Genomic DNA, 23,040 nt, shown 5'->3' with positions numbered 1-23,040 from the left:
CTCTCCTGTACTGGAGTCCTTTTTGAAGCTACGGAGAGGTCCTCTATCTGGTGGACTCCCCAATTCCTTCCAGTCCTTGTCTTTTTTCTCCTCCTTTTTTTTCTGTATGGGATTCTATCCTCATTCTAGACAACTCCAAAATATATCCCTTTGGGGCACTTTCTACTTAACATGGAGTCGGGATTTACCCCACCCTTGCAACTCTATTATAATTCAAGATCTATGTATTGGATATTATGATAACAAATTACCACTGCTTGCAGGAATGGTATTGTTGCTGTTTAACCATCTCCCGTCCGGCCGTTGTATGTAAACGGCCAGACGGTGGCAATGCAGGGTCGGGGTGCTGTTTATAAACGGCCTCTCCGCCCTCTGCTTGTGCACGCTCCCTATGAGCGTGCAGCACCTCCGGACACAGTGGAACACCGATCGTCTACAGGACCTCTGTGTGAGGTCCCGATCATGTGATCAATGATTGGCCAATCAGTGATCACATGCAGAGTAGTAAGCAAGATGTCACTGCTGACATCATTGCTTACTACGTGTGAAATCTGTGAATGATCACAGAGGTCACATGGTACAGGGCTATTCACAACAGCCTTGTACCATGTGACAAGCTGTGACCAATCACAGCTCACACAGTAGTTCTCAATGGCTGCAAGAATGCAGCCAGAGAGAAGGCGACATTATTGCTTTTACAGCCTTTATGGGTATAAAAGCAATCAGTGTAAAAAAAAAAAATCTTCATCACCCCCCACAAGTAGTACAGTGTCACCATGGTTACAGTATGTAAAAAAAAAAAATATGAAAAAATAAAATAAAAAGGTTTAAAAATTATAATTTTTGGTTATAAACTAATTTGGGGTTTTGTTCTACTAAAAAGATAACAAAATACATTTTGGCCAAGATTTATGATGAAATATTATTTTTTAGCAACATTTTATAAGAAACTTTTTTTCAAAAATTTTGGACATTTACATAGCAAAAAAAATAAAAATCCCAGAGGTGAATAAAAACCACCAAAATAAATCTTTATCTGTCTCAAAAAAATGCTAAAAAATTCATATGGGTACAGTGTTGCATGACCGCGCAATTGCCATTCAAAGTGTGATAGTGCTGAAAGCTGAAAATTGGCCTGGGGGGGAAGGGGGCAAAAGTGTCCGGACTGGAAGGGGGGGAAAGTGTCCGGACTGGAAGGGGGTGAAAGTGTCCGGACTGGAAGGGGGTGAAAGTGTCCGGACTGGAAGGGGGGAAAGTGTCCGGACTGGAAGGGGGTGAAAGTGTCCGAACTGGAAGGGGGGGAAAGTGTCCGGACTGGAAGGGGGTGAAAGTGTCCGGACTGGAAGGGGGTGAAAGTGTCCGGACTGGAAGGGGGGGAAAGTGTCCGGACTGGAAGGGGGGAAAGTGTCCGGACTGGAAGGGGGGGAAAGTGTCCGGACTGGAAGGGGGGGAAAGTGTCCGGACTGGAAGGGGGTAAGCAAATTGCTGTTTCCTGTAATCTACCTGCTCATAATTCATGTATCACATCATCTTAAGAAGTATATGCACTGTATTCGTAGTTTTATGTTTACAAATCTGGCAAAGCGAGGTTTTGAATTATTGTGAATTGTAATATGTTTTGATGGTTACCATTCCTGTTGTATACCACCTGAATTTTGGAAAAATACGTCTGGAGGAAAAGAAATTGAATCTCCAAACACGGAAAGGTTTCTTCACAGTGAAAGCTGTGAAAATGTGGAATAGACTCCCTCAAGAGTTGGTTCTGGCCAGCTCAGTGGATTGCTTTCAAAAAGTCCTAGATTGTTTCTTAGATATACAGAATCGGGGGCGGACTGACCATTTGGAAACTCGAGCACTGCCTGAGGACTGGGGGTCAGTAGGGGGCCCCATGAGATGCCCCTGGTACCTTTTTCATAGGCTTTTTTGAGTTTGGGCAAGGACACAGGGGCCCCATGATCCCCTATTGCCCGGGGGCCCCATGAGTTGTCAGTCTGCCCCTGCACAGAATATAACGGGATACTAACATTTATAGGTAAAGTTGATCCAGGGGAATATCCGATTGCCTCTCGGGTGATCAGGAAGGAATTTTTTCCCTGGAGCAAATTGGATCATGCTTTGCGTTTTTTTGCCTTCCTCTGGATCAACTGTGGGTGTAGGATTAAAACTTTTTTTTTTTTTTATTGGTTGAACTGGATGGACTTTTTCAGCCAGACTAACTACGTAACTATGAATGCGTAAAAAAGCCTGCAGGTCACATGGACTAAATGCATTGTTGTAGTACCCAGAAGGCTGATCCATTTCTATATTCATCTGCCACCAGTTCCCTCACTAGACCATGTGGGTTACCATTCCTTTTGCATACCACCTGATTTTAGGAAAAATAAAGCAACAAATATAAAAGCCTGCAGGTCACGTGGATGAAATGCATTGCTATAGTACCCAGGAGGCTGATCCATCTCTTCATTCATCTGCCACCAGTTCCCTCACTAGACCATGTGGGTTACCATTCCTATTGCATACCACCTGATTTTTGGAAAAATAAAGCATTAAACCAATAAAAGCCTGCAGGTCACGTGGACGAAATGCATTGCTGTAGTACCCAGAAGGCTGATCCATCTCTTCATTTATCTGACACCAGTTCCTTCACTAGTCTAGTGTGGGTTACTTTTGATGACTAGAGCTAAACCACATAGAGGTGACAAGCCACCAATTTTGCTGCCGCAAACACCTCTACTGTCCTGATAGAACACATGGAGGAAATAGACAAAGAGGTCATTTGCCACAAATGGGTGGTAAGATGGGGCAACCTGCTCCAGTTTCCTATGTGCCATTAACCCCATGATATGGCTGTGGTTTGACTCATGATTATGTTACTACTAAGGACTTATTGGATCAGACAGATAGTATGAAATTATCTGTATGATCCATAACGGACTTTAAATTGTCTCCTGGTGACAAGTGAGAACAGTCTGATGAACTGTGCAGCCTGACGAATGGATGTCTTTAGGCTGGAGCATTGATTATTGCCCACAGAGATGACTTTTGCGGCTTGAGCCCTCTTGAGCGTGACCCCTACCGTTTACTGAAATACGAGTCATTTTAAAGCCATCCGTGATTTGTTCAAGCATGATCCAGGTTTTACCAATAGATAGATGTAGGTAGTGTTATGAGAGGGAGCTCTACATAAAGATGGCAACCGCCCCATTTAATAACTAACCTTTGCAGTAAGGTGCACATGTAACGGCAGTGCACATCACATACAGACAATCATTTCCCAGCACACGCAGCAGCAAGCCTGCAAGAAAAACAAAAGAAAGAACCCTGTCTAACAATTTCACATTAAAAACAGGTTTTAGTTGCACACATTTGCAAATATCTGTGGAAGCTGCAGTGCCCATGTCAAGGCTCCTCTATATACTGCAATCCTAACTCTATATTTTTGAGAGTTGAAGCATATATAGCAGTAGATAAATTAAAGCGATTCTAAAGGTTAATTTTTTTTTTTTTGTAAAATAACAAACATGTCTATTGTATGCAGTGGTTTTGCACAGAGCAGCCTGGATCCTTCTCTTCTTGGGTCCCCCCCAGGCTCTCCTGTCTCCTTCAGTCTGTTGGGTGCCCCCACCGCAAGCAGCTTGCTGTGGGGGCACCCACTGCTGTGTGTGTGACAGATCCTCACATGTAGTTCTGGGATGATTCCTTACTGTTCTCATGATCATTGACACTCCACGAGGTGAGATCTTGCATGGTGCACCAGACCTAGGGAGACTGACACTTGTTTTGTTGAGCAGAGGGACCTTGCGGGCACTGCAGGATTTCAGTCCTTGTCGGCGTAGTGTGTTACCAATTGTTTCCTTGGTGACTGTGGTCCTAGCTGCCTGGAGATCATTGACAAGATCCTCACGTGTAGTTCTGGGATGATTCCTCACTGTTCTCATGATCATTGACACTCCACGAGGTGAGATCTTGCATGGTGCACCAGACCTAGGGAGACTGACACTTGTTTTGTGTTTCCTCTATTTGTGAATGATTTCACCAACTGTTGTCACCTTCTCACCAAGCTGCTTGGCCATAGTTTGGTAGCCCAGTCCAGCCTTGTGTATGTCTACAATCTTGTCCCTGACATCCTTGGACAGCTCTTTGGTCTTTGCCATGGTGGAGAGTTTGGAATCTGATGGTTTGATTGCTCCTGTGGACAGGTGTCTTTTATACAGGTAACAAAATGAGATTAGCAGCACTCCCTTTAAGAGACTGCTTCTAATCTCAGCTTGTTACCTGTATGAAAGACACCTGGGAGCCAGAAATCCTGCTGAATGATAGGGGATCAAATCCTTATTTCCCTCATGAACATGCAGATCAGTCATCATTTGTTAGACATGCATTTCTTTTGAATTTTTTGTTGCTATTCTGTCTCTCATTGTTACAATACACCGAACATTTGATTTTTAGACCGATCATTTCTTTGTGAGGGGCGAACATTCAAAATCAGCAGGGGAGCAAATACTTATTTCCTTCACTGTAGACATAGTTTACACAAAGCTGAAGTTCAAACCAAGCATTAGAATGGGGAAGAAAGGGGAATTAAGTGACTTTGAATGTGACATGGTTGTTGGTGTCAGACGGACTGGTTTGAGTATTTCAAAAACTGCTGATCTACTGGGATTTTCATGCACAACCATCTCTGGGGTTTACAGAGAATGGTCCAAAAAAGAGAAAATATCCAGTAAGTGTCAGATGTGTGGAGAAAAATGCCTTGTTGATGTTAGAGGAGAATGGGCAGACTGATTGCTGCGACATTTACATGGTAGGGTCAGAATTTGGCATAATCAACATGAAACCATGGATCCATCCTACCTTGTAGCAATGTTTCAGGCTGGTGGTGGGGGTGTCATGGCGTTGGGGAGATTTCTTGGCACTAGCAAGGTGTAACTAATAAAGTGGCCGTTGAGTGTATACTGTAGGAGGAAGGAGCAAAATATTTGCTGATTGATCTTCAGCTTTAAAGCAAACGTGTACATCTCTGGCGTTTGTATTTACCCAGCATGTGCTCCTCCATGGCCTTGTTTGGCCATAGGTCCAGGTTGGCTCTGGGTCTCCATCTGCCCCTCTTGACCTTAGGACTGGCAGATGGTTGCTGTTTTGTGGGATGCAGGTTATATTCGGTTCTCCAGTAGGTGACCACAGAGTGCGTGGTGGAAAATTAAAAATAACCTCTAAAGAGGCACGCTATTTAATGAATTTAAACGGAGTTAGCTTTAACCCCCCTGGCGGTATTCCCGAGTGTAGCTCGGGGTAAAGTTTCAGTACCACAAGTGGTAACCCCCCCCGAACTACACTCGGGAATACACTGCAGCGTTGCTCTGGGATCTCTTCTGCACTTACCTTGTCCTGCGCTCCCGCGATGTCCCCCCTGCAGTGTCCCCGGCAATGTCCTCCGGCCGATGCCGGCATCTGTCTTCCGGGTTCCGTTCCCTGCGACGTCGGGACGTACGGGGGACGGAACTGGCGGGAAATTCAAAAATGTGAAAAAGTGACATTCACTAAATACACTAAAATCACATCGTATTTCACATACATTTTGTCCCGAGTGCTTTGTCCGGCGCCCTGCCTGCATTTTTACCGCCCTTTCTGCCTGGAAACTGAGAAACGTCCATGGCGTCCAAAAAGCGTCCCTTTAGGTCAGACGCGGTTTTAGAGCGGCTAGAGAACAGCGATAGTAAATCAGAACCACTTGCAGAATTGAGTGATAATGATTGGTGGGGGAAATTCCTCATCAGACACTGAAAACGATTCTGCGACTGAGCTCAGCGATGTGCCAACTTGACGCTCTATTTCACATTTCAGTGTTTTTCGTTTGATTATATTATTGAATTAAATTTATTATTATTATATTATTTTTTATGATTATTTACTAAATTATAATTTATGATTTCATGTTTCAAATTTTATCCCCGGGATGTTTACTAGACTCTTGTTCAGACAGATTTCAGTGAGTTATTCCTAAGAATTACAGGCCTGCAATAAAAAAAATACATATTTCCATGCAAAAAAATGTACCGCTTTGAGCACAGAAATACTGACATCATCAGACCGCTAGGGAGGCTACGCAATGTGTCACGGTCACTGTTCCATCTCCAGCCTGCTGATTGGATAACGCAGGAGTCAGGACACTGATGATAGGATAAAAAAGGTGAAAAAAATAAGGATTTTATTAACAAACAAAGGGCAGCTGTTTACGAGAGACAATAATGTAGCCAATGAAATGTCATTCATTTAGGGTTTACATCCATCCTACATCCTTGTGTATGTGTACGCTCCACGTGGGTTGACAGCACAGCTGCGAATTCCCAGAACCCTCCGGGCACCACTGCGCCTAAAGGAATGGAATAACACATGTAATCACGATGTCTTTCTAAGTTCATTATGCTCCGGGATGGACCAGCTGAGTTCCCCTATTGTGTGCTGCAGATATCATTTTTGCATAGTTGTACGGAGTTGAACATCTTATAATGCATGCGTATTATTTTTTTTTCAGACGGAGATGGCCAACAAGATCATCTGCTACCAGCTTGTGAAGATGACAAGTGTACGAAGAGCGTAATCTATCTCATGAAACACGGCTCTACTCAGGTTAAATATGAGTTGTCATCATTTATTTTTATTTATTTTACTCCCAATTATTCCTAAAAATGTTCCCTCCCCCTCCTGTGCTTCTCCTGCCTAACCTGGATAAAAAAAAGATGTGTACACCTAACTATTTTTAATTTGCTCCGTTCACGTTGTTCTGCGGCTCCAGCTGCTCTGTGTCAGTGATCAGCTGGTCCTAAGCAGTGAAAGAAGCGCCCTATATATAGAGAACAGGGAGAGGATGCCCCGGCCTAGTGCTTTATCTTCAGACACAGTTTATTAACCACTTCAAGTCACTTCCCCCCCCTTCCTGTCCAGGCCAGTGTTCAGCTATCAGCGCTGTCACACTTTGAATGACAATTGCGCAGTCATGCAACACTGTACCCATATTTATTTTTTAGCATTTTTTTGGGACAGATAAAACTTTATTTTGGTGGTATTTATTCACCACTGAGATTTTTATTTTTTTTGTTATATAAATTAAAAAGTCCAAAAATGTATTCAGTTATCTTTTTAGTAAAAAAAAAAATAACCCAGATCAGTTTATAACCAAAAATTATAATTTAAAAAAAAAAAGTTTACATTTTTATTTGATCTTTTTATATTATTATTTATGTGTTTTCTGGGGTTTTTTTTAACATACTGTCACCCTAGCACAGGGGTAGGTAAACTGCGGCTCTCCAGCTGTTGCAGGGCTACAAGTTCTATCATGCCTCTGCAAGTCATAACTGTAACTGCCAGTTTTGTTGCAATGCCTCATGGGAAATGTAGTTCCACAACAGCTGGAGAGCCGCAGTTTGCCTACCCCTGCCCTAGCAGTACAGTGTCACCATAGTGAGGGGTGGTGAAGATTGTTTGTTTTTTTTTTTGTTTTGTTTTTGTTTTGTTTTTTTTACACTGATTGCTTTTACACACATAAAGGCTGTAAAAGCAATCATTTCTCCTTCTCTCTGGCTGCATTCTTGCAGCCATTGAGAAATACTGTGTGAGCTGTGATTGGTCACAGTTTGTCACATGGTACAAGGATGTTGTGAATAGCCCTGTACCATGTGACCTCTGTGATCATTCACAGATTTCACACGTAGTCAGCAATGATGTCAGAAGTGATATCTTGCTTACTGCTATTCATGTGATAACTGATTGGCCAATCAGTGATCACATGATCGGGACCTCGCACAGAGGTCCCGTACATCGATCGGTGTCCTGAGGACACAGCAGGCACCGGATCGCGGTGCTGCGCGCTCCCAGGGAACGCGCACAAGCAGGGATACGGGGAGGACGTTTATCAACGGCCACCTGACCTTGCACTGCTCCCGTCCGGCCGTTTATGTACATGGGCCGGACGGGAAGTGGTTAAAAGAAAAATAGGTTGTTATACTCACAAACCAATAATAAGGACATGCTCTTCGTAAATATCCAAATGGAGAATTCCCAAGGCCTCTATAAATGCTTCTTTTATGCTGGGAAGATGCCAAATGGGTCAGCAGATACTGACGCATTTCAAGGGGGAGGTCCCCTCTTTATTAGAGCTGTGATGAAGAGGGAACCCCCCTTGAAGCATGTCTTCTTACTACCCTAATCTGAGGAGGGCAGCAAGCATGGTGAAAACTTGAGAGTTGGATTGGAATGGATAGGTCCAGGTGATTTGTAATAAGGACAATTTACCTGAAACTCGAGCACCACACCTGAGCGCAGGACGTTGAATTCTGTTTAGTGCTGGCCATGAAAGGCTAGGGGTGACGTTACGCCACCTGGATTTCACAGCTGTTGTCGAGCGCTCCCTTGCACAGAGCTGCAGCATCATGTGACCTGAGCAGATTGAAAATAGGTAAGTACACGGATCTTTTTTTTATTAAGGGTAAGTAGGAGAAGGAGGGAACATTATTAATAGTTGGTTAATATTTTAAATCATATATTCATTTACACACCGAATTTCAATTATTTCCAGCCTACTCTGAGCAATCTTGACTTTGGGAAGATCCCCACACATTTACTCTTGTATTCTGTGCCACATGTTTATAGTGACCTGTGAATAGGCACTGCTGTGTCTCACATATCACAGAGCCTGCCTTCTGAGCAATAGAAGTGCTGAGAGGAGGAGTGTCAGGAGGCCGAGTCAGCACAGGAACCGCTGCTTGCAAGTAACATGGTACCACGGGATATGTAGTACTTAGACTATGGAGAAGCTGCAAAGCATGCAGGGAATCCAGGAAGTTGTAGAAAGAGACAGCCAGCAAACAAGCAGCACTCACAAAGTGAAGAGATTTTTAGTAATGTTATATTGGGTTTCGAATATAATTATTGTTTGTATTGCTGTTTCTATGCTGATGTTATAACATCAAAGTGTATGAAGTTACTATAGATAACCTTTAGGGTGATACTTGCACTTTTGCCCATTTAGGCAAAGCGACCATCTGAGCCTTGGCTTTGTTGCTTTAACAGAATAGGGCTGCTGGGTATAGAGTGACCCATGTGACAGTGCTTGGGTCTGAGCACCCATTAGCCTGAACATTGTCACATCTGGAAGACGCAATGACATTCCCCGTCTGAGTAAGCTCTAACACCAGATCTTCCCCATGGTAAACTCCTGAAGACACGGTTAGGGGCAGTGTACATGGATGAGTATACCTTCTTGCAGCTTTGGGGTCTATCAGTGTCACTTTTCCTCGGATGGGCATAGTGACAGTGTCTCTCGATAATTCTTCTCTGCCTCCCAGCTGTGTTGCAGCCTTCACTCTGTTGTTCTAACAGAATGAGGCTTCTGAGTATAGAGCAGCATGTGACCCATGTGGCATTGCTCGGACCTGAACACACAATCACCATACTTGAACACTTTAACATTGGAGAACGGCAATGACAATCTTCATCTGGGGAAGCTCTAACTCCAGATCTTCTTCAGGATGGACTCCTGCAGGGAAGACATGGCGAGGAAGAATGTAGATGGGTGAAGTTACCTTCTTACAGGAGGCAGTGTCACTTTTCCTCGGATGGGCATAGTGACAGTGTCTCTCGATAATTCTTCTCTGCCTCCCAGCTTTGTTGCAGCCTTCACTCTGTTGTTCTAACAGAATGAGGCTTCTGAGTATAGAGCAACATGTGACCCATGTGGCATTGCTCAGACCTGAACACACAATCACTATACTTGAACACTTTAACTTTGGAGAACGGCAATGACAATCTTCATCTGGGGAAGCTCTAACTGCAGATCTTCTTCAGGATAGACTCCTGCAGCGAAGATGTGGGGGTTGGGGGAGTATACCTTCTTGGTTGAGGACTGTCGGTGTCATTTTTCCCTAAAGGGGCATAATGACAGTGTCTCTTGATAATCCCAGCTCCATCATAGCCTTCACTCTGTTGTTCGAACAGAATGAGGCTTTTGGGTATAGAGGAACATGTGACCCATATGAAAGTGCTTGGACCTGAGCACACAGTCACCATGCCTGAACACATTGGAGAAAGGCAATGATGTTCTCTATTTTGGGAAGATCCAACACCAGATCTTCCCCATGGTAGACTCCTGCAGCGAAGATGTGGGGGGTTGGGGGAGTATACCTTCTTGGTTGAGGACTGTCAGTGTCATTTTTCCCCAAAGGGGCATAGTGACAGTGTCTCCTGATAATCCCAGCTCCATCATAGCCTTCACTCTGTTGTTCAAACAGAATGAGGCTTTTGGGTATAGAGAAACATGTGACCCATATGAAAGTACTTGGACCTGAGTACACAGTCACCATGCCTGAACATATTGGAGAAAAGCTATGATGTTCTCTATTTTGGGAAGATCCAACACCAAATCTTCTCCATGGTAGACTCCTGCAGCAAAGATGTGGGGGATGGTGGATGGGCGAATACATTTTTTGTTGGTTGAGGACTATCCGTGTCACTTTTCCCCAAATGGGCATAGTGACAACGTCACATCCAGGAGAGGCAATGATGTTCTCCATCCGGCTCCAACACCGGATGTTCCTCGGTAGATTCCTGCAGGGAAGACATGGCGAGGGGAAAATAGATGGGTCAATATACCTTCTTGCAGGAGACAGTGTCACTTTTCCTTGAATGGTCATAGTGAAAGTGTCTCTTGATAATCCTTCTCTGCTACCCATAAAAATGAGGCTTCTGGGAATAGAGGAACATGTGACCCATGTGACAGTGGTTGGATCTGAACACACAATCTCCATGCCTGAACACTTTCACATTGGAGAAAGGCGATGACGATCATCATCCAGGGAACGTCCAACACCAGATCTTCCTCAGGGTAGACTCCTGCAGCGCAGATGTGGGGGGCGGTGGATGGGCGAGTATACCTTCTTGTTGGTTGAGAACTATCAGTGTCAGTTTTCCCCAAATGGGCATAGTGGCAATGTCTCCTGATAATCCTTCTCCACCTCCCAGCTTCATCTAAACCTTCACTCCGTTGCTGTAACAGATTGAAGCTTCTGGGTATAAAGTAGCCTTCTTTAACCAAGGTGCCCAGGCACCCTGGGGTGCTTTCAGATTTCTTCAGGGGAGCATTTTGCAAAATGTCTACAAATTGCCCAAAAATCGTATTTTTGTGCACCACTGCGACACACTGGTATAGAGGAACATGTTGCCCATGTGACAGTTCCTGAGCCTGAGCACCCAGTTGCCATGCCTGAACACTGTCACATCCAGGAGAGGCAATGAAGTTCTCCATCCGGCTCCAACACCAGATGTTCCTCAAGGTAGACTCCTGTACGGAAGACATGGCGAGGGAGATTGTAGATGGGTGAAGTTACCTTCTTACACTAGGCAGTGTCACTTTTCCCCAAACGGGCATAGCAACAGCATCTCTATAAACAGGCCACTCATATTTTAGTTGACAAATCCAACCTCATATATCAAGTACCTGAGGACCGCATTGTCTCAGACAGTCCGCTTCCCCATGGCAAAGAGTAAAATTAATTTCATGGTCTCATTCTGCCAAGGGAATATCTCATTGGCTGCTCTGGGGAAAAAAACTGTTACAAATGCAGCTTTCTTCAGACACTTTGATAACAGATTACAAAGTAGAAGGTGGAGGGTAGGGGAAGGAACACACTTGGATTGTTTTGTTTTTCCCCAACTGGGAAGGTTTCAGCGTGCTTTCAGATTGTTAGATTAATCCCTGCCCTCTTCCCATCCAAGGATAAACTTTTTTTTAGTCCCATTTGATTTAAAGAACTCCAATCTGAACAAAAAACCTTTTCTAGAGTCCCTAATGACGGAGCTGTTTAGATCTCTAAATATAACCTATCTATTTCTGAAGATGCAAGGGCTGAACTCTGGAATACCTTGTCTGCGTTGGCTGTGCTTTAAAGAGACTCTGCCAGTTTGCCTATTTCGGCCTTTCTCAACCCTTTTACCCTGGAAGAAATCATTTTCAGGTCTAGCGAGACCTCTACTAAAATGTATTATCTACAGCTCACTGTACATTAGGATCAGAAAGTGATAGATATAATACCCAGTATAAATAAAGACAGAGGTGCACATAGAATATACGAAACAAATATCTTAGAACACCTTCTGCTGTACATGATAAAATAACTTTCATAATAACAACAGTATAAAAATTAGTGGTGCACCAAAATTTTAAATTATGGGCCAAAACCGAAAATTCAGGGTGCATTTGGCCAAAAACCAAAATGGACAGTTTAAAAAAAAAACCCATATATATATATATATATATATATATATATATATATACACACACACACACACATACAGGCGTACTTCGGTTTCTGAATTTAATTTGTTCTGCTGCACTTTTCGTATTGCGAAATATTCGTAAACCAAAATGCTCTATCTCATAGGAATGCATTGAAAACCAATTAATCTGTTCCGGAGGTCAGAAAAAAAGTAAATAAAAAAGTCTTTTTTTTTTTTTTGTTCAAAACTCTTTATAAAGTGCACTTTAAAGGCATAAATACTGTACAGGGACATGATTAAAAGTGAATTAATAACTGCATTGAAAACCAATTGATCAGTTCCGGAGGTCAGAAAAAAAGGAAAAAAAAGTTCTATGTGTTCAAAACTCTTTATAAAGTGCACTTTAAAGGCATATATACTGTACAGGGACATGATTAAAAAAAAATATTTGTAACTGCATTAAAAACCAATCAATCTGTTTGTATTGCGAAAAACATTTGTAAACCGAGGCATTATTTTCAATGGATTTTTATTTGTAAACCAAAAATTTCGTTAACCAAGGCGTTCGTAAATCGAGGTATGCCTGTATATATAGTTGTAATCGACTTTTTAATTATCATGAATTTAAATGAATATGAATTTATTTTCAGCACCTTTTCGTCCAATAGGCTGTTTTCACGCTGAGCAGTTTTTGAAGCGCTTTTGCTTTAAAAAAAAAAAAAAAAGTGCAAGATAAATGCATCCCTTTAAGCCGCTTTTCTTGTGGTATTAAAAATCCTGCTTGTTGCATTTTGGTCAGGTTCACACCTATCTGCTTTTTGCAGAAACACACTACAGTCCATTTAACATGGTTTCCTATGGGACATGTTCACATCTATGCTTTTTTCAGCTGCTGCCTTTTTGGAAAGGGTCAGGGACTTTTATAAAGGCAAAATGTAGCATTTTTGGTTCAATAGACTTCAATGGAGATGCTGGAGAAAATGCGTGTAGTGCGGTTTTGATGCATTTTTTTATGCTTTTAGCATTTCTAATCTGCTCAGCAACAAGTTGGCTAATGAAAAAAGCAAAATGCATCAAAAAAAGCAAAACATACTGCAAAATGGACAAAACACAAGCTGCATTGGTGTGACCGGGCCGCAAATGCATTGAAAGCGCAGCACAAACCGTACACATGTTTTAATGCGTTTTTGAGTCACATGACCTATGACAATCGCACCCTAAACATGGTAAAATCTTGGCAAAATTGAGGGTAAAATCGCAGCAAAATTGAGGGTAAAATCGCACGTTTATTGGCGGCCATTATTGGCAAAATGGCGATAACACTATTTTCAGCCGATACATTTCAGCTGCTGATGAATCGGTGCATCTCTAATTAAAATGAAATATAATAACATCCAAAACAAAGACAGACCCCCCCCCAGTGGGGGTTAGTAGGGAAACCTCTCCTTGCATTGGTGTTTCAGGGTCCCACTACATTGGTATTTAATGGGAGAGCTGTCCCCTTACAATGGTTACCTGAGTAGGGAGAGAGGAGCGCCCAGTGTCCAGAATAAGTAAACTCTTGATGAAAAATATATTCGTTTATTGGAGGTAAACCATGTACAGTACATAGAGAGCCAACGCTTTTTGGGGAATTGCCTCCCCCTTTTTCAGGGCTGTTGGTATGGTCCAGTGGAGATGAGTAGGGTCCATGGTTGTACCTAACGTTCTTATGAAAGCCAATGATTGCTTGTGAGGTGCAGAGGCAGCAAATGACATTGCCAATTGAGTTGTTTTTTTTTTAATTATTTATTTCAGGTACTTATATAGCGCCGTCAATTTACGCAGCGCCTTACATATATATTGTACATTCACATCAGTCCCTGACCCTCAAGGGGCGTACAATCTAAGGTCCCTAACCCTCAAGGGGCGTACAATCTAAGGTCCCTAACTCACATTCATACATACACATACTAGGGACAATTTAGACAGGAGACAATTCACCTACCAGAATGTCTTTGGAGTGTGGAAGGAAACCGGAGTACCCGGAGGAAACCCACACAGGCACAGGGAGAACATGCAAACTCCAGGCAGTTATTAAAATGGTTGTATTTTTTTTTATTCAACTGTATTCAGTCATATTATGTAGTCTATGTAGCCTAAATTTAGTTATCTAAACCATTATGCTCCCTCCGCCATGTTTTACAGTGGGGATGAATGTTTGTATAGTATTATGTTCAGCAGACTGTGTTCTTCTATTGTTGTGACTTAGATGACATTCAGAGCACATTTTATGCCCAATTCATGCAAAACTCCACATAATCCCAAGGGGTTCACATACTTTTTCTTGCAACTGTATCTTTAAAAACGCACTATGCAAATGCGGCTAAACAGACGTCTTTCAACCTGTGTTTTCCAGCAGTCGGTTTCCATCGTTCAGAAGTGTTTTCCAAAGGCCCCGTGTACATGAGCCCTAATACTTTGCAATTTTAAGTAGAACATTATCAGCCAGTAGCGTTCTTTAATTCCTACCTTAGACTCGGAGTTCACAAATCCTTTAATGATGAGGTTATTAATGTGGACTGTATTAGTGTGAATGTTTAATCGTTTGCCATTAGCTGTCTTGTAGTGGCAAAATAAAATGTTCCACCGGCAATGGAGTGGAAGATTGACACGCTGATGCTAGAGGCATTTTACTTAAAATAAATTGACAGAACTGCCTTTCCAATTTTATGTTCATTCTCTTAAAGGGATCCTGTTGAGGTAGAAGCACAGGGGGGTTTTGTGGGAGAGGCTGAATCTGAGGAACTTCCTCGGTTCCTGCAGATTCAGTGGTGTCGATTAGGCTGCTCCTAGACCCTTACCCATTGAGGAACCTTGGATGAAGGCTTGACTTGTAGAAGAAAAGGACCACCAATAAGGACAAACCAATCAGGCATTTTGGTGCAAATGGTTGGTTTTTTTTTTTATCACAATTTGATAAGGAATGCATTTCAGGGATATCAGAAGCTACTCCGAATCCACCTTCTTTAGGGCTCAAAGCTGTTCATAACATTGCCCCAAACTACATCACCGACCTGATATCCATCTACCACCCAAAACGCGCTCTCCGCTCCTCACAAGACCTCCTACTCTCTAGTTCCCTGGTCTTCTCCTCCCATGCCCGTCTCCAGGACTTCTCCAGGGCTTTCCCCATCCTCTGAAACTCACAACATCAATCCATAAGACTGTCACCTACCCTCCGCACCCTGAAAACCCATCTCCTTAGAGAAGCCTACCCCGCCCTCACCTAATTGCCTTCTCCTCCGCTCTTCCCACCACTCCATCCCCCACAGCTATTTCCTCCTGTACCACTCTCCCCTCCCTCCTAGATTGTAAGCTCCAAGGAGCAGGGCCCTCGTACCCCTCGTGTATTGTATTGTTACTGTCTCGTGTACTGTCCACCACTATAATGTACAGCGCTGAGTGAACTATTGGCACTATATAAATACTGTATAATAATAATAGAAGTGTAAAAGAATAGTAACATAATATACATTATCACAGATATGCAGTATCTGATCACTGTATTTGTGTCTCTAGCAACGCTAGTGTTAGTTCATGTCCCTCCCAGCCAGTGTCTGTTAGCGCCAGATTGCCCACCGCACTAACACAGTCGTACTATAAGTCTCTGATCACCGCCATTACCAGTATAGTGTCATAGCTGCGTACATTCCAGTATATGCACTCGCCGGCCACCTGTTCAATTGCTTGGTAACACAAATTGCCAATCCCATGGCAGCAACTCAATGTATTTTGGCATCTGGATGTGGTGAGGACGACTTGTTTAAGTTCTAACCGAGCATCAGAATGGAGAAGAAAAGGGATTTAAGTGACTTTGAACGTGGCATGGTTGTTGGTGCCAGACTGGCTGGTCTCAGTATTTCAAAAACTGCTGATCTGGGATTTTCAAGCACAACCATCTCTAGGGTTTACAGAGAATGGTCCGAAAAAGAGAAAATATTCAGTGAACAGCAGTTGTGCGGAGGAAAATGCCTTTTTGATGTCAGAGGAGAATGGGCAGACTGGTTCCAGATGATAGAAAGGCAACAGTAAATCAAATAACCGCTCGTTACAACCAAGGTATGCAGAAGACCATCGCTGAATGCACAACACGTCGAACTTTGAAGCAGATGAGCTACAGCAGCAGAAGACCACACAGGGTGCCACTCCTGTCAGCTAAGAACAGGAAAAGGAGGCTACAATTCGCACAGGATCACCAAAATTGGACCAAAGACGATTGGAAAAACGTTGCCTGGTCTGATGTGTCTCCTTTTCAGCTGTGACATTCAGATGGTAGGGTCAGAATTTGGGGTAAACAACATGAAAGCATGGATCCATCCTACCTTGTATCAACGGTTCATGGATGTACAGGCGACAAAGAAGGTTGACCCCCAGAAGGTTTTGCCCCCTTCATGACCAGGGCAAGTGGTTAATTATAGAATTAGAAGAAAACGATGCTTACTTTCTGGCCATGGACACATTAAAGTAGCCCAGTGCTGAATAGCAAAAAAAAAAAAAATGCGCTGGTCATGAAGGGGGCAAAACCTTCTGGGGGTCAAGTGGTTAATTATAGAATTAGAAGAAAACGATGCTTTCTTTTTGGCCATGGACACATTAAAGTAGCCCAGTGCTGAATAGCAAAAAAAAGAAGTGCCCTGGTCATGAAGGGGGCAAAACCTTCTGGGGGTCAAGTGGTTAATTATAGAATTAGAAGAAAACGATGCTTTCTTTCTGGCCATGGATCAGCTAACTGAACATTTCCATTTTCCACCAATTACGATTCCAGTTTTTCAGCTCCCGCTGCAGAAGAAGGGGTGGTTATTTTTGTTCCGCTCCATCCTCTCATCCAGCTAACATGACAAATAGGAGCGTTTCATCGTCTGGCCCGGAAGCTGTCCCCAATCCCTGTATTAGCTGTAACGACAATAGAAGCAGATATGATAATATAGGTCAAACCGGAATCTTCGGCTATATAAATTTAGTTTTTCGGCTCTGTATAAATTTATCTTTCCTTACCCCAATCTCATTTAGTTTGTTCAGAAATATCTGCCCTGTAAGCCTTTAAAGTTCTGCCAGTGTGCCTTGTACATATTAACATTTTCGTATTAAAATAACAATGAAGAAAAACTGATTGCAGGAGAGAAAGGACAGGTAAAGGGAATTTTTAAAAATAGATACCCTCATTATCCAGAGTACCTTCCTCTACTTTATCTGTGCACCCCTCTGAAATCACTTACATTTTATTGCTTAAAGTGGTTCTAAAGGCAGAAAGGTGTGTTTTTTTGGGGGTTTTTTTTTACCTTAAGGCTTTCTATGTGCTGTTGTCAGGGTCCTGTCCACGGCAGAAGTTCTGGAAGATCTGGCATTTCTGCCAGTACTCTGCATGGCCGCAGAGACACGCATCAGCCTCAGTTTGTTGCCAGACGGCCTTTATAAAGAGTCTCATCACTTCCTCAAGTTGCTGGATGATCTCTAGCTCCCCGTGCCTTGTTCCTGTTTCCTGTTATTTCTTGTTACCGACTCGGCTTGCTCCTGGACCTGTCTACTCTGATTTACCCCTGATCTGACCTCGGCTTGGCTTACGGATACTCTCCCTCTCTTTCTCTCTCTCCTCTATGTATGACCTCGGCTATCCCATCTGACTACGTGTGCTCTGATTCCCACCTGGTACCTGACCTTGGCTTGAACCGACTACCCAGTAAACATCTAAATCCCGGAAGGGCTTGCATACCACGCACAGGCGCCTCCTGTCTGCAGACCTATCTCCGTGCACCAGCTGTGCTGCTGAGTGGGCCACCAACCAGCACTCCTACAGGTGACCTGTGCAACTTTGGGCCTGACTCCCGCTGTCCCACTCTCAGGGGAGTCCAGAACTTAGCTGCAAGGGAAGCCCTCTCTCTATTGGTCTCCATCATGATAGCTGTGTAACGGAACCAACCCCAAACTGCGCTTGGGTACTTCTGTTAGACTAACGCCGACAACAGACACCACAGCTGACCATACAAGACTAGACGACACCAATCTTGGAGTAAACCAGAAGGTAGACTAGTTTATTTCAACAAAGATACAAGATATATACACTCAAGGAACAGTCCCCCTCCCTGCATAATGACACACGGGGCGGGGCAATCTACATTTAGTAACAAGACACACAGGTATTCAAACTTGGCACCAGCAGACAGTCCCATCAGGAGGGAGGGCTGCTGGAGACCCCTCCCCCACTAAGCTAATACACATAAACACATACATCCCATAAAAGTTTGCTCCCAAGCAAGACACACAATAGAACAATGGGATGCAACCACATGACACCAAACAATCCACAACCCCCACCCCACCTACCCCATAGACATGTCTACACAATGTTAGGACAGATCACCCTGTACCCCTAACAGGCACAGGGTGACTTACACATAATAGGGATATGTGGAGCTGAGACAGGGGTCTGCCCACCTCTCCAAAGTGAGCTGTGTTCCATGGGCCCCCCACCCAAAGTGACTCCCGTCACACGCTGCACCTGCTAATTGGCCCAGCAGTCTCCTGGGACCTGTGAAAGTTCTCAGGAGATTGTTGGAGGAAGGAGAGGGCTGAACGTCCTGCTCAGTTTGCCGTGGCAAACTGAGCCGGAAGTTGGAGCAGGACCCTCTCAAAAATAGGTATTCGCTCCCCCTCAAAAGGTGCCAAATATCTCAGTGGAGGGGGGAAGGAGGCAAATAAGCGAAGCTTCCACTTTTGAGTGGAACTCTGCTTTAAATTCTTCTAAGACATTACTACCAGCTTTTTTTTCCAGCATTTTGAGCTTAAAAAAATGCTAGTCTTCCTGGAACCTTAGGGCTCATGTACACTGCAGCTGATAAACTCACGTTTAGGATCTGTTCAGCATTTTCTTCAACAGCCTCTGAACTCTCATGTTTTCCTATGTGTCCATGTACACATCGTCGTTTACAGTTGGTTACAGGCATTTGAGTTAAAGTTGTTTTTTTAACGCAGAAAACTTGCGTCCAGCAGTCGATTTTATCAGCGTTTCAAACGCAAGCTGCTTGTAAACTAAACCGCGTTTATAAGCATTTGCGTTTGAAAATTTTTTTCCATTCTTCCAGTTCTCGATGCTGTCCAGAACATTTTTTCATTATGAAAAATGCATGCAAAGCATTTTCAAGGTACTCAAATGGACAAAACACTGAACACAGGATGTTCCTACCAAGCGTGTCACACATTGTAATGACCAATTCACACCTCAGACCTCTCCCACCCTTGGAAACAAAATATATGTTAATGACCATCAAATTCCTCATGAAGACCCCCTGCCAGGTGACCTTAATGACTCCCTCCACCAGACACCTTTCCCACCCTTGGAAGCAAAAGAAATGTTAATGAGCAACTCACACCTAAGCTAATCTCAACACATCCTGCTGTCTCTGCTTCTACTCTCTGTATTTCTCTGAAACAGTCTGAAATAGTTAATAATTTACCACTTTTCAGAGCATTGTGGGAATTTGAGAGGTTCTCCTTTGCTTATTTAAAAAAAAAAACACTTCTAAACTCAAACACTCATAAACGTGTTATGCAAACGCGGCTAAACAGGCATTTTTTGACCTACGTTTTCCAGCAGTCAGTTTCCATCATTCAGAAGTTTCCCGTGTACATAGGGCCTTAGACTGTCAGTAAAAACAAACAATTTTACGAACCAAAGAAAAATATAGTCAGAAAAACAAAGACAATACAGTCGCAAACCACCAAGTATCGGGTGCAATGGAAGTCAAACCATAACAACATCCAAAAAAGGGGCCCCAGGACCCATACATTATACAAACAAGACTTCAAAGGCAAAGTTACTATGTATTCGGCAATATAAGTAACAAGGTGGGCAACTGCAACAGGGCTACACAGCGCAGGCAACCTTGCACAAGCATCATTAAAGGAAAACACTTCTCCTGACCTTGCCGCGGGGTACCACATATCATCAAGGTCGACTCCAGAGAAACAAAGCTACAAAAAAAGAAAGAAAGAAATAGGGGGGGGGGGGGTAGATAGAAACTGAAAATGGAGTCAAGATCAGACCTGCTCCCCCTTCAATCCAGCATGAAACATGTTAAGAAGACTGTTCTGTCTTCACCATAGAATATCTTTGCTTATGGATCCTTCTAGGCTTCGCTGAGAACATACAGAGGTGGCATAAAGGCACGGACTTGAAGTGTTCTTTGTAAAACATTGCTTGTGTAATCATGAATGTTCTTCTATGTATGTTGTGCGCTTATTTTATGTTTACTAAAAAAGCTGAATTTTAATTATTATTATACAGGATTTATATTATTATACAGGATTTATATTATTATTATACAGGATTTATATTATTATTATAATACAGGATTTATGGCGCCAACAGTTTGCTCAGCGCTTTACAATATAACGGGAGACAATACAGTTCAATACAAGAGGGTTAGGAGGGCCCTGCTCCTGGGAGCTTACAATCTAAGAGAGAGGGGCTAGTGGTACAAAAGGTAATAACTGTGGGGGATGGGCTGGTAGGAGGAGTAGAAGATTCCATTATTAGCTGAGGGCAGGATAGGCTTCCAAGAAGAGATCGGTTTTCAGAGATCACCTAAAAGTGAGCAGAGTAGGCGCCAGTCTGATAAATTGGGGTAGAGAGTTCCAGAGGATGGGGGAAGCTCTTGAGAAGTCCTGGAGATGAGCATGGGAGGAGGAGACAAGGGAGCTAGAGAGCAGGAGGTTGTGTGAGGAGCGGAGAGTACAGTTTGGGTGATATTTGGAGACAAGATTGGTAATGTAATTTGGGGCAGAGTTATAAATGGCTTTTATGTTATTGTTAATGTTTTGAATTTTATGCATTGGGCAATGGGAAGCCAGTGGAGGGATTGGCAGAGAGGGATGGAGGACACTGAGTGGAGGCCAGTGGAGGGATTGGCAGAGAGGGATGGAGGACACTGAGTGGAGGCCAGTGGAGGGATTGGCAGAGAGGGGTGGAGGACACTGAGTGGAGGCCAGTGGAGGGATTGGCAGAGAGGGATGGAGGACACTGAGTGGAGGCCAGTGGAGGGATTGGCAGAGAGGGATGGAGGACACTGAGTGGAGGCCAGTGGAGGGATTGGCAGAGAGGGATGGAGGACACTGAGTGGAGGCCAGTGGAGGGATTGGCAGAGAGGGATGGAGGACACTGAATGGTGGCCAGTGGAGGGATTGGCAGAGAGGGATGGAGGACACTGAGTGGAGGCCAGTGGAGGGATTGGCAGAGAGGGGTGGAGGCCAGTGGAGGGATTGGCAGAGAGGGATGGGGGACACTGAGTGGAGGCCAGTGAAGGGATTGGCAGAGAGGGGTGGAGGACACTGAGTGGAGGCCAGTGGAGGGATTGGCAGAGAGGGATGGAGGACACTGAGTGGAGGCCAGTGGAGGGATTGGCAGAGAGGGATGGAGGACACTGAATGGAGGCCAGTGGAGGGATTGGCAGAGAGGGATGGAGGACACTGAGTGGAGGCCAGTGGAGGGATTGGCAGAGAGGGGTGGAGGCCAGTGGAGGGATTGGCAGAGAGGGGTGGAGGACATTGTGTGGAGGCCAGTGGAGGGATTGGCAGAGAGGGGTGGAGGCCAGTGGAGGGATTGGCAGAGAGGAATGGCAGATACAGAACGGTTAGTAAGGTGGATGAGTCTGGCAGCAGCATTCATGATAGACTGAAGAGGGGATAGTTGCGTTAAGGAATTTTTGATCAACTTAAAAGTCCAGTTTTATGGCTTTTCTTCTACTGTAGACAAACCAAAAAAAAAAAAAAAAAAAACAGGTTTGGCTTTAGATACACGTTTTTTTTTTCAGAACTGTTTTTATTGTTTTTAGAAAAATACTCAACAAAACAGAGCCTTTGGGCATTCTTTGGCTCAAAATAAAACACAACATAAAAAAGAACAATGTCAACTGTAGTCACAACTCCAGTACCCCTCGATCAACGAGGGTAGCAGCATCCAAAGGACTTAGGTAGGCAATCAGGAGGTGGAAGTTAGGCACTATCATAATGATTAGGCATATAACAAATATAAGCAAGAAAATTAAAAGTATAACACAATAAATAATAAAGTGAAGTGTGAACAATATATAGTCCCTGGTAGATGCTAAAAGGTGCAGAGGGGTACACAGGGGGACCGTTGCCAGGTCAACCCCCGCATAGCCCTTCCCCCTCCAGGAATATAGATTTAACGTACCATCTACTTTAGTCAAGCACAGTATCATCTCTAGCATTAGTAGTAGAGGGAGATTCGATCCAAATATCCCAGACCTTACGGAATTTTTGGGGGCTACCTCAGGAGAGATATGTCATTTTCTACAATGGGTCCACGAAATTGACCAGTGCTTTAAAGTAGGGGGTCTATCTGATTTCTACGCCAGAACAATGGCTTTTCTAGCATAGAGCAGAAGTAGACCCAAGAGGGTTCTAGAGGCCCTAGAAAAGGCTAGATGGTTTACCAAGCGCAGGAGACAAACTGCAACCGTTTTAAGGGGAGGAAATTTACTGAGCAAATAAACTGTAAGACATTGGCCCAAAATGCTTGTATGAGAGAACAGGACCAAAACAAAGATGCAAAAAGTCTCCAGGTGTGACTCCGCACCACCAACAATTAGGTTCTACTGTGAGGTAAATACGGCGAGGTGTAAGGTAGGCTGTGTAAGAATTGTGAATTGAATTTGCTTATGGCTTTAGATACACTTTAATGTTTTTTCCAACAGAACATCATTCTTTTTT

At 43.6% G+C, this 23,040-nt stretch overlaps 1 protein-coding gene across 1 annotated transcript in view; it reads left to right on the top strand.

Annotated features, from left to right (window-relative positions):
- The window catches only part of ITFG1 (integrin alpha FG-GAP repeat containing 1), a gene marked incomplete at its 5' end in the record, with an annotated part of 284,615 nt that overhangs the window by 47,028 nt on the left and 214,547 nt on the right, over positions 1-23,040 (top strand). The window contains one exon of the mRNA XM_089665615.1: positions 6,536-6,630. Within this exon, the coding sequence (XP_089521741.1) occupies positions 6,536-6,630 (95 nt within the window). The remainder of the gene's footprint in view (positions 1-6,535; positions 6,631-23,040) is intronic.

The sequence above is a fragment of the Staurois parvus genome, unplaced genomic scaffold, assembly GCF_062004578.1.
Source record: "Staurois parvus isolate SC_StPar_1 unplaced genomic scaffold, SC_StPar_1.0 ptg002264l, whole genome shotgun sequence".
Classification (NCBI taxonomy): Eukaryota; Metazoa; Chordata; class Amphibia; order Anura; family Ranidae; genus Staurois; species Staurois parvus.
This window is presented reverse-complemented; position numbering and strand designations above follow the sequence as displayed.